This window comes from Lissotriton helveticus, chromosome 6, assembly GCF_964261635.1.
Source record: "Lissotriton helveticus chromosome 6, aLisHel1.1, whole genome shotgun sequence".
NCBI lineage: Eukaryota > Metazoa > Chordata > Amphibia > Caudata > Salamandridae > Lissotriton > Lissotriton helveticus.
In genome coordinates this window covers 1,719,808,069-1,719,821,128 of record NC_136067.1, presented here as the reverse complement: position 1 = coordinate 1,719,821,128, position 13,060 = coordinate 1,719,808,069, and the positions used below count along the sequence as shown (strand labels likewise).

At 43.6% G+C, this 13,060-nt stretch overlaps 1 protein-coding gene across 3 annotated transcripts in view; it reads left to right on the top strand.

Moving 5' to 3' along the window:
• APLF (aprataxin and PNKP like factor) overlaps positions 1-13,060 on the top strand; it is a 791,103-nt gene that overhangs the window by 462,792 nt on the left and 315,251 nt on the right. For all 3 annotated transcript variants that reach the window (XM_078649586.1, XM_078649585.1, XM_078649587.1), the window contains exon 6: positions 12,213-12,385. In XM_078649586.1, coding sequence (XP_078505712.1) covers positions 12,213-12,385 — 173 coding nt within the window. The remainder of the gene's footprint in view (positions 1-12,212; positions 12,386-13,060) is intronic.

Genomic DNA, 13,060 nt, shown 5'->3' with positions numbered 1-13,060 from the left:
CTCACTGCAATAGATAGCAGGGGGTCACTCTGGTATGTTAATAAAAAATACAACCTGAGCGATGTGTACTCATGTCTACTAAATGTATTAATCGTCCCAGGTATAGGGATCTTGGTGTTTATTGATTGCTTAGAGTGGAGGGCGATCCCTTACATACCTTTCCATATCCCTCTTGGCTCCTTTTTGCTATTGCAAGCCTTAGCCAACCATAGATCCCCTCTCTAACATGGCCCCTCCGGGAGAAACCATCCACCGACCCAGCATGACCAAAGATCCAACGGCCCATGTCCCTGCTCCTCTTTCCAGCGAAGGTTCTGAAGTAGGCAACCAGCCAGCAACTCACCAACACCTGGAACAGAACATCCTCCTGGACCCCTCTCAGTCCGGATTCCGAGCCAACCACAGCCCCAATGCAGCCTTGATCGCAACCACAATGACATCACAGCTCTCTTGGGCCACATAAAAAATGGCAGTCCTCATCCTCCTGTACCTGAGCGCCACTTTCGACACTGTCTCCCATCCCATCTTGATCAACAGACTCCACTACATCGGAATCTAGGGAATCTAGGAAGCCCGCAAAAGGATCGCCTCATAATTCACTGGAAGAACCCAGAGAATCTGTCCCCCACCATTCATCTTGGAACCCAAGAAAATAATCTGCAGTGTCCCCCAAGGAACGTCCCTCGGTCCCACCCTCTCCAACATGTACATGACCCCCCCCCCCCACCAACTCAGTCAGATCACACAGACTCAGTATCATCTCCTACATCGACGAAAACCAGTTCATCTTCTCAGTCTGTCAGAAGACTCCTCCGCCACCAGCACCATTTCCACAAATATATGATGAACGTTGCCGACTGGGTGACAACTGTCTCAAGCTTGAAGGCAAGATTGAAGTCCTCATCTTTGGGAACTACACCTCGCCATTGAACAATGCATGGTGGCCTGCCGAATTAGGCCCATCACCCACCCCGACAGACCACGCCCCCAACCACAGCATCATCTTGGATAGCAAGCTACCTATGAGGAAACAGGTAAACGCAGTCTCATCCACCTGCTTCCGTACCCTATGCATGTTCTGCAAGATCATCAGGTGGCTCCCAGTCAACACCAGAAGGGCCGTTACGCAGGCCCTCGTCACCAGCAGACTTGACTACGAGAACACACTCTACATAAGAATTACTGCATGCCTCCTGAAGAGACTACAGACAATACAGAACTCAGCAGCAATACTAATCACCGACCTCCCCAGATTAACCCACATCACACCACAAACCCCACACCACCTCAAGAAGCTACACTGGTTCCTGATCCAGAAGATTTGTCAGTTCAAGATGTTGACCACCATATACAAAGCCCTACACAACAATCTACCAGCATACGTCAACAAACACATTACCTTCCACCAAACGACCAGATACCTATGATCCTCCTACCTCTTCCTCGCAGACACCCACCGGATCTGCCAAGGCAACAGCGGAGGACACTCCTTCCCGCGCCTGGCGGCCAAAGCTTGGACTTACCTTCCTCTACACCTCACGGCCGCCTGGTCGCTCCGTCAATTCAGGAAAGGATTTAAGACCTGGCTGCTCAAATGACCAGTTCACAACGAAGCAGTTAGCAAGTCCAGTAAACCCTCACAGTTGATTTGCAGCGCTTTAAAAATCTTGATTGATTGATGGCCATAAAAGTGACAAGCTGTTTCCCAAGTTGACTCCGACCACTTTTCCTGCTCTGCCCTAGAAAGTGATCGCAATGTTATTTGATCGTAGAGAAAGTGCTCTCATGAAAAGAACAACTCCACCAAAAAAGCTTTCTCAGTATGCAAAAATAAGTCGAAACCACAATAAATGTGCAATGAAGATGACTGTTCTCTTCATGTATCACACAATACCAGCCACAATCAATAACTGAGCAGTTTTGAAGTTCCCCTGTGAAAACCAGTTTGTAACTTAAGAATAATATGCTTTTTTCCTGCTCCGGCCCAAAAATTATTAGGCAAATATTTGTCAAACGTGTCTTCTGTTTGATCCAGAACTGCAGTTAAGAGATAGAAGGATGGCCCAGTCCCCAGAAATATTATGAAAAAAATTAAAACCAAAATGTTCTCTTTCCCGGGTGAGGGCTACTTAGCATGCCACAACCCTGGAGGGCTGTGGCAAGTCGAGTGAGTGCCGGCTTGGTGCGAATTGGATTGCGGAAGGATGTTGGAAGCGATCACAGGTTTTTATTTCATTTATTATTTATATTTCATTTATTATTTATACTTGACATCTTCAGAGACACTGTGGTAAAGCAACATAATTATTGGGGCCCGAGATCGGTTGAAACAAAAATAACCCCAATAATAGTGCTAGGTAAGTCACCTGTATTAGAGCTGTTCATAGATTTCCCTTATTCTTCGTGGAAATAATACACAGGGCGGGTACACCTAAGCCTAGACATCACAGCCCCAGGAACCTTTTCCCCATCAAGTCCTTGGTGAAGGTGCAGAATATCTAGGGGAACGGTGCCTATAGGTGTAGGAAATATTGTGGGCCTAAATGATTTTACTTTCTTGCCATTTTCTTGCTGAGACTAATCTCTTTTTCCTGAGGTATGCCGACGGGGTTCTCCTCAGGAGACACCTGGAAAGAGAAAAGAAGAGAAAGGAAATTAAACAAGAGGCTATCAAAGCACCGATGGGACTTTATTTTTTATTCTCCAACCTCCCCAAAAATAGACGACATAAGAGCAGTAGAATTTTTTTTTCTCTCAAATCTTTTGTTTGTTAAACAAATAACCACTGCAAAATGACTACTCAAAAATCCTCCCAAGCCTTATTTCTGACCTACTCTTCCACGTTGCAATTGACCAGTAGTTTGGCCACATGTCACCCTGTGGCGTGAACTGTTGTGTGCCACTTTGAATGTCCAAGGTACCACCATATCCCTCACATCCCACCACCCCTGTAGAATACAATGCAATGAAGCGTTCTACCCATATAGTAAAAGCGTTTTACCCACTCTAATGCCCCTGATCCAGCTTTGAGGTGGTTTGACTTGCACACATACCTTCAGTTAAGAGTGCTCCAGAAACGGTTACTGTCCCTCGGTCGAGCGGCCTCTATCAGTGTAGTCCAGCTTCTTTCTTATTAGTCTCTAAATTAGCTATGCCTTCTTTTGAGTACTTGGCGCCTTTTCGCCTTCTTGACTACAATCATTGCTGCCTCAGTGCCCTTCAAATAGTGCTGTCCTAAACTCACACTGGCTATCATACCTCTTAAATGTTGCCTTCTTGCAGACTTGGAGCAGAAGAAACATGGAAGATATTATCAATCCGTTTTTCAGATACTAGACTGAATGGTACCCACCTGGAAAAGCATACTCAAAGTTTTCACCAAATACTTGATTGACCAAGCACAATATTGCTGGAGACAGAAATTCATAGTCTTCCTGGCCCCATTATACCATTGTTTGTCTGTTTATTAAAAGTACACCCTATGCCCTACTGCACACTGCGCACAGCCTTAATCGATCTGGTCCTAGCATCTCATTAAATTGCTAGTCAGTTTAAAGCTATAGTATATCGGATGGATAATTCAGCTACACAGCTGTCCAATTTATAGCACACTGGCTAGACAGAAAAAAACACCATTGAGCTAGATGATCATTCTCTACGTTTTTATTAGAGAAGGAAGACTTTGCATTTAAAAGCTGTAGTTGAAAGATGTATATGCACTAATGAGGATATGGCTTCATATGCTACTTAAGAGCACACATTACGTGCCGCGCCTCGCAAAAAAGAGCAGTGCTTCATTTGTAAAAGAAATACTGCTGTGGCTCAACGTTTTGGTCAGAAGCCCGTGTCTGGTGTCACTGAATATTAAGAGTGCCAAATACCAAGGAAGAGCAGTCTTGATTCCACCTCACTTCTTTCATCCAATGCCAGCCACTCCCTGGCCCTGGTCTTACTCTTTCAGATTTTGTTTTATTATCCCTCCTTTATTTCTTTGGCATTATTTTTCCAGGCTTCTCGTCCTCCTTCGTTCCCTCCTCTGTGCTTTTCTCTCTAAATCTGGGTCAAAGTCCCATGAGAAAAAAAGGGGGCCAGTCCCCAGTAACTAATTGCAGAGTGCCCCACCTTCAGTTACCCTCTCAAATAAAATACACGAGTATAAATGTAGCTTAATTGCAATTGAAGAAGGAAATAACTTAAGATCCTAACCCAACATTATGACCCAGGAACACTTCAAATCTGCATCTTTAAACGAATAAAAGCTGCTTATACTCATCATACCATCAAAAGTCAAATCAAGGCAGTGCATTTATAGATAGCCAGGTTCACAAACAGAAGATCCAAATCTTTGAAGCGGATGAAAAACCAGGCGGAGTTCTTGTATACGCGCTTAAAGTGCAAGAGCCCTATTAAGCTATTGTAGCTAATCAGAATGGAGTGTTTCACCTTAAGTATACCTCTGAGGGGATTAGTCAGGTTTTCTTAGAGTGGTAGTGAAAAATAATTCCGGTTGGAACGCGATCCCGTAGACAGGGAGATTACGAGCGCACTAGCTACGGATTTGCCCTCGGCCAATATGCTGTAATCACTCGTTTTGAAGGGCCATACGGTGGCGGAAACCTACTGGCAACGTGACCTCCAGACCTGCACTCGGGTTCTTTTCCGCAGCATTCTCTGTGCCAGATACCTTGGATTTAGACCCACTCGACTGGAAGAGATGGTGTCATATTGAGACCAGTCTTTTGAACACTTATGACCTACAGGGTCGGAATTATCACCGGTTTCAAGTTCTAGACAACAGCTTGCCTCATCAGCCCTGAAGAAGTTAAGGGTTACGAACCATATTGACGAAACACGTGTTGGCCGGCTTGCTATGGAACTCAACAATTAAAACTAATATTCCGAACAGGACTTCATGTTTTCTTTTATTACCAATATTAGACTTTGTCTGTTTACTCATTCGCGTGTGCATAGGACTTGCTGTATAAGCAGTTTATTTTGCACAAACAATGCGCTCAATTTTCACAAAATGACATTAACCTTCCCGGAAGCAGCTCTCACGGATGAACGCGGCCCCTTGGTTGCGTTTGGTTTCTTGTCTCTAAAGAAATTGCCCCCGGACCTTCTCCAGATTCAATCATAATCAATCAATCATAATAATTTGTATAGCGTGCTACTCACCCAGTCGGGTCTCAAGGCGCTGGGGGGAGGGGTGCGTTACTGCTCGAAGAGCCAGGTCTTGAGTTGTTTCCTGAAGGAGAGGTGGTCCTGGGTCAGCCATAGGTGGATGGGGAGGGAGTTCCATGTCTTGGCCGCCAGATAGGAGAAGGATCTTCCTCCAGCAGTGGCTCTGCGAATGCGTGGTACGGCGGCGAGGGCGAGGCTGGCCGATCGTAGCTGGCGGGTGGGTGTGTAGAAAGTGAGGCGGCTGTTGAGGTACTTCGGGCCCATGTCGTGGAGAGCCTTGTGTGCGTGGGTGAGGAGTCTGAACGTGATCCTCTTGTTGACAGGGAGCCAGTGCAGGTCTCTCAGGTAGGTAGAGATGTGGCTGCGGCGAGGGATGTTCAGGATGAGTCGTGCGGAGGCGTTCTGTATGCACTGGAGTCTTTTCTGTAGTTTGGCAGTGGTTGCCGCGTAGAGGGTATTCCCGTAGTCAAGTCGGCTGGTGACGAGTGCCTGGGTGACTGTCTTCCTGGTTTCTGTGAGGATCCATCTGAAGATCTTACGGAGCATGCGCAGGGTGTTGAAGCATGATGACGATACGGCGTTGACTTGTCTGGTCATCGAGAGGGAGGAGTCCAGGATGAAGCCCAGGTTTCGTGCGTGGTCCGTAGGCTTGGGGGTGGTGCCCAGGGCAGGGGGCCACCAGGAGTCGTCCCAGGCGGAGGGAGATGATCCCAGGGTGAGGACTTCCGTCTTGTCTGAGTTCATTTCAGGCGACCGTTCTTCATCCACTCGGCGACGTCTTTCATTCCTTCGTGTAGGTTGGCTCTGGCAGTGGCGGGGTCGGTGAGGGAGAGGATCAGCTGGGTGTCGTAGGCGTAGGAGATGATGTTAAGGTTGTGTTGGCGTGCGATGGCTGCAAGGGGGCTCATGTAGACGTTGAAGAGGGTGGGGCTGAGTGAGGATCCTTGTGGTATGCCGCAGATGACTTCGGTGGCCTCGGATCTGAACAGGGGGAGGCGGACTCTCTGGGTTCTTCCGTCGAGGAACGAGATGATCCATTCCAGTTCCAGTGCCTTTTCTTGAATTCCGATGTTGCTGAGACGCCGTGCTAGGGTGCGGTGGCAGACGGTGGTGAATGCTGCAGAGAGGTCCAGGAGGATGAGGGCCGCTGTTTCCCCGTTGTCGAGCAGGGATCTGATGTCGTCGGTGGCTGCGATTAGGGCGGTCTCGGTGCTGTGGTTGGCTCAGAAGCCGGACTGCAAAGGATCGAGGGATCCGTTTGTCTCGAGGAAGGCGGCTGTTCTGTTACAAGTGGTTGCGTGTATGGAACATCCACTATGGAGGCCACAGCGTTGTGTCCTTCTCATTCGGCATGGGAAAGGGAACACATCCACTAAGGGGGAATTTGCTAGCTTTTCAGAGATGGGAGGATTAACTTTGAAACCGGCCCAAAACTTGAATAAAATCACTGCCGCGGCTTTACAGTGTACTGAGCGTGTGTTTATTTTATCCACCAGAGTCACCTCCATGCATAAATGGGATGAAACCATGCGGAACATATTTCAGGCCAATAAATATTACATTAACCTGGCATCAAGTGGTGAATTTTATTTTTACCTCATTCTAAAATCTGGATGCAATTCTCCTTAAGTTATGTATTGTTGCGGTTTAGGCTTCTCAGCATTCCTCATAATATTAGTAACTTTGTTTTATTGATTGTTTTATCCCACTCCCCTGCCATTTTAACACTGCATATAGGTATTACTTTTATTAACCACTGATTGATACACAGTGCCCTGTCCCCAGAAGGCAGATACTGTCCTTGCTGGAATTCGAACTCATAGCCTGTACATCTCCACAAATATCATCACCACCTAACGCTCAGCTCAGTAAACCAGACAATTGCTCCAGATGTCGGTCGATGTTCATCCACACAAAATGAAATATGGCAAGGGTTAGCCCCCCCTAAATTATTTTGGCCCCTTGTCAGGATTTGGATCTCTGCTACTACTAACCTGGCTAAATAGTTAACTTTCTTTTCAAATGCTATTGCCCTTTTTCAATTAGGCCACTTTGCCTTTATGCATTGTTGTATGGCCAAGGTTAACCTATGCCTATCAATAAGTAATAGGTTATTTATTTCAATGGTAGTAAACGTGGTGTAGATTGTTTATATAAATAATGAAAACTTCCAATACAAATAAAAAAAAACTTCATCCTGAGTAATCTAGGGTCGGGGTTAGCATACACATTAGCCTAGGTGGCCGATTCTTGAAGTTGCTAACGAGTCCATGAACTTACCTCGACTAACTCACCTCACACAGAAGGTCTATGTGTGAGGTCCCTTTCGTACCCAGGGTAGCTGCCTGGAATCATATTATTTTAGGTCTTGCTTAGCTCAGCATACATTTCCATTTGTTTTTTATCGGAAATTACATTTTTGTTAGCTTACATTTGAAAATGCACCATTGTTGTTTATTTAGCTTTATTTCACTAACACACATAAATAAACAGTGGTGCGCTTTTAAAAAGCAAGCTAACAAAACTCATTTACAATAAAAACAAAAGGAAACGTATGCTCAGCAGCAATCTTTTTCTTTATAATTCAACAAAGGGTGCAGTCCTTTAAGTGGCTAATAAAAGTCCCTTTAAAACTCCACAGGGACACCCAGTAACACCGTCTGGTACTGCATCATTTCCTTCCTTTCTGGGATGTCATTTACTATTTCTTATGCCACTACTGGGATATTGTTAAACAAAATAAAACAAACAAATATTAGCACTTGCAGTGCCAAGGGCTCAATGTTTCACTGATGCGAGACCTATTTAGTTGCAAATGTTTGTTTTTGGAGTGAGTACAAATAAAGAGAAAAAAAGAAATAGTGTCAGGGTGATTAGAAACGCTGTGCTCTTAGTGATTATGGCTAAAACAATTGGAACTCATATTTGTAAAGAAACCATTACTGCCTTGACTCTACAGTACATTTCCTTGATGTTCTTTGGGGTCGTGGCTTCTGTTCGCTGCTACTCGGGAGCAGTTGCAGCAGCCCCAACATTTCCCTAAAGGCTGCAATATAACCCGGGAATTACACACTACAGTCAGTAATAACTTTACATGCCTTTTTTCTACGACCAGGAAGATGACTTTTATTAACAAATTTACACCAGTGGTTAGCGCCTAGCATTAGCACACGTGTTCCCACTCACTAAAACAAGCATGTTTGGATCACGGAGAACCACCTCTTTTGCCTGGCTCGTAAATAATATAGATATAGCTAAAATAAATAATGGCTCTTTAAATATAGGACTGACTTTCTCATAGACCTATTACAAACCTATTAATAAAACCTGCACTTACAACTGATGGGGCTGGATCCCCTCAACGTGGGATTACTGTATTATACATACTCTCACTCCCACGCTCCAGCCTAGCATTAAGCAAAGTACAGCAAGAATAGGTAGCAGAGTTGGGCACCAATATCACAGACGCACAGTGGGCTCACTGCTATTTACGAACCAAGACAATATCGCAAAATGGCAGGCACAGACTCATTCATTATAAATACATGCATAGAATGTACTATACCCCTGCTAGGATGTACAGATATAGTATGAATGAATGAATGAATATGCGAGTTCTAAAAGCGCATCAAGGCGCTGAGCCAGACATCCTACAGACAGAAACCGAATCCTACATAAACCGATCTTCAGGGCAACAACCATGTCTTGAGGGCTTTACGGAAAAGTGAATGTTCTTGTTGTCCCGAAAGGGAGTTCGGGAGAGAGTTCCAAACATTTGCAGCTGCAAACGAGAAAGCCCTTCCGCCCCATCTCATCTTTTTAACCCTAGGAACCACAAGGAGGTTCTTAGTTGCAGACCTCAGGTTTCTAGACGGCACATACTGTTGAAAAATGGTCTTTAAGCCCAAAGGGCCCAGGCCATAGTATGCGCTGTGAGTGAGACAGAGGGTTTTAAACAAAATTCTGCGGTCCACTGGGAGCCAATGCAGCGCCCTAAGGCAGGAAGAAACCGAATGATTTTTAGGGATGTCCATCACCAACCTGGCAGCCACATTTTGCACAAGTTGTAAATGTCGCAGCTGCCCATTGTTGATGCCTAAATATAGTGTGTTGCAATAATCCAGTCTGGACAGTATTAAAGAAACCACCACATTTTTACGAGCTTTCAGTGAGAGGAACTGAGAAATCTTCCTTATGATCCGGATGAGCCCGAAGACAGCTTCTGTCCCCAATGCGGGGTAGGTAGATAATGCTGATTTCATGCACCTGGCATAGATTTGTCCAGGAGTGCGGGCATATTGGTGGGAGATATTCGCTGCATTGAGCGATATGATGGGAGAGCAGCTGCATGATTCCCCTCGCTGGTGGCTTTGTTGGGCTATGACAAAGACATTTCCAAACCCAGCAGAAAGCTAGCGGATATTGGTATCCTGTTGGCAAAACGAAGAATAGCCATACGCTGGATGCTGGGGCCAATACCTACCCTGTGAGACTGGCACACGGACCTGGCATAATGCTCCACACACTGACACTTAACCGATGGAACATGTTGATGGATGTCGCTGAGGCGCAATTTGTGAGGTGCACAAACTGTTTGTTGTTCCTATGTTAATGTTCTGCTGCAATAATGTAATGGACTAAGGATGCAACCTGCCTATAAATATAATATGCTTCGCTCTCTATTTCCTGTACAGATCAGTATGAAACACATGTCATATTGCTGTAATGAAAATAAGATAAATTAAGTTAAAAAAAATAAAATAAAACCTGCACTTGACTAGATTCTAAAGTTAATAACCTCATGGCTTTATTAAAGAATTGTATCATTACAGAAAGCAACAATATTCATTATTAAATCAAAAAACTTAGCATGATTACAAGTATCTAAATAAATATGCAAAATAGACCTGCAGAGAATCTGTCTCCCATGAAAGCTCTAAAGATCACTACAGAACAACTACTACTACTGGCTCTCCTCCAAAATACCAATATAATATATTGTTTTAAGAACAGAATGCACACACATTTTCATAGCATGACATCACATAGAAGGATTGGACTAAAAACGTTTCATTCATGACAACCAATACATGTATTATTTGGTATAAGACCCCTACAAACGAATACTTCCTAAAGCTGTATATGTTTAATTAAGGAGATTAAATCATGCATTATGAACAGGGCCGGACTGGGAGCCCAAAGCAGCCCTAGCTACTTTCTCGAACGGGCCCCGGGAGGCAGGAAACGCTTGCTTGCTGATTTTGTTACTTAGAGCCGATATTGTAGTACATCCCCACCCTTCTAGCCTTTTAGAGAAACTCGTGATGCCAAGTACCACCAGTCCTGCCCTGATTATGAAACACAGGAAGGTTGCAGGTTGCTAAAGTAAAGCTGAGGTTGGACAAGTAATTTTGAACTTGTTACAGAAAATCATCCTTCCCTCCAGAGAATATTATGATATATTTGTATTAAGGACATGCCATGTCTGGGGCTGTATTCGCGTTGATTTCCTGAACTAAAGAAAAACACATGCACGTGTAACACTCATACACCTAAAATAAACAAACACTTTTCTGCATCATTTTATGAACTATTGTCAGTGCGGCCTAGTCATGCTAACGGAAGCATGCCTACAATTATAATTTTTCCTGGAAAATTAAATCTCATAAACATAAACTTGTCATAATTAAAACCCTTTCATACCCTTTACCAACAACCTTTGTAAAATATTTGATAGTGCTAGAAAATCAAATTCCTTTACCACATTATATTTTTGGGCGCACTTGTTGCAAATACGATTGGATTTCAAGTTTCATTTTATGTTCATTCAAGAGCGATTGCTTGATGGTGTTGGCCAAAATCCGAACCTCCTCAGCAGCAGAGTAGTTGTGCTAGCAGAGTGTATGTGATGCAGGAACCTCATAGAAGCTCTGCTTTATGGCGTGCAGGCAGACTGTTATCTAGTATCAAGCGTCCACAAGATGCACTTGTAAACAAGTATGTAGATAAACCTTTCAGTGTTTATATGTGATAGGCTTTTAGAATGTGTTTAATAGGCCAGAATAAGGTAATAGGTTTGGGCTATAACTGAAACTGCAGGTCAGACCTACTGGCTTTGCCAGTGCTTGTTCCTGGGACATTTTGTGGAGTAGCCATGCGCTTTATAAGTCCCAATTCATTCATGTGTTTTTCAGATACACGGCCGGCTCTTTGTGGTTGGTTTTTAACTTTTCCAACATGCCCTAGGGCCATGACAGAGCTGTAAAATATAAATAAATAACGTGCACTGGTTCACAATGTGGTCAGTGAGCAGCTCAGTAGCACTTTGCGCCAGATGGGCCCCCGGAAAAAAAGCACGGGTAAACCCAGTATGTCTGTACTCGCTTGATGAAGGTGTGGCCTGTGGGCTTTACCAATGTTTGTTCTAACATGCAATTCTTTCTCCAAAGAATTAAGATATCGAGCTGCACACGACTTCCTATCTACCGCTGTTTAGATATTGAATTTTGGTTGATTTGAATTGTCCTTTTATTAATTTCAAATATGTTATATTAATTTGAAGAAGAGATGGTAACATTGTTACAGGTTATCTGTACAAGTGGGTTCAGTTCAATGTCGTCCCTATATCAAATAAATGAGTTAACTGGCATGATAGTACGCAGGTAGTGGCGACATTATTTCAGTATTTGATATATTAATGAAAATCTAGTCAGAGACAGTTAACACGAGTGTGTTATAGACCGGGAGTGAAAGGAAAGGGAGAGAAGAAGGGAAGGAAGAGTAGTATTCGATCTATTGTGAAACAGGTGCTGTAATGTTATGACTCAACTCTTTAAAATAAAAAGTGTAATGTGCTGACAATATGAGGGAACGTTAAAGCTTGTGGTATTTGATGACAAGTTTCAGGCTGTGAATTTCTTTTAATGTAACATCATTGTCATAATTGTATTTAAAACGATTTGCCTCCGTATAATTGGCAATTAACTGTCCCTCTTATTTCCTTAATTAATGCGATTTATTTGATTAAGTTGCTAGAAGGCGAAAATACAAAGTGGAGCAAAAAGCACCAGAAGAATGTCCTCAGGCACGAAAACGACTGTCTCCTGCAGATGACTCCGTAAGAGACGAAGAATGTGAGAAGCAGCCTGAGAAAAGGAGCAGAATTCAAACTGAGCCGAAGGGCCACACAGCAGTACTGAAGGTACACCATGAGTATATTTTCCTTAAATTGGGGGGTCTCCAGCCTTTTCCTCAGTGAGAGCTACTTCTGATCAGTAAAGTTAGAACTGAAGGCCAATTAGCATGTGCATTGTTACCAGGCCCACCTAAATCCAGCTTCAATGACTTTAAGCCCAATGTCGATAGTTCCAGATAAAATGGTTTGCACAACGTATTTTGACTAGGGACACTATGGCAAGCCTGCTATGTGTGTCAAAGAGAGCACGGTCAGTGGGATATATGAACATTTGTGCTTATGAATGAGAAATCTGTATGGGTGACTGAGAGCCTGTTCATATGTAGTGTGGCACAGGACATACCTGTCTTATTATGTGGCACTATTATCTGTATAACACAAACATACAACCATTTTATTTTTAAATGAGAGAAATTTAAATTGCAGAAAAACGTTAATCAAAAATGTTTAAAATATGTAACATTTCTCTGCACTATAAATTTCTCCCAGGGAAATGAATGGCTGTATTTTTTTAGTAATAAATATGGCACAATGTCTACCAGTTACTGGGAGAAAGATGCCTGCTGTGTGTAAAAGTGACACTTCCAAATGGAAGAAAATTAAACTGAAGAGTTAACCTTATGTTTATATGTATTCCACAAAACCCATCTTTTAAATGTTCTCCCATTGCCAAGTGTCAGA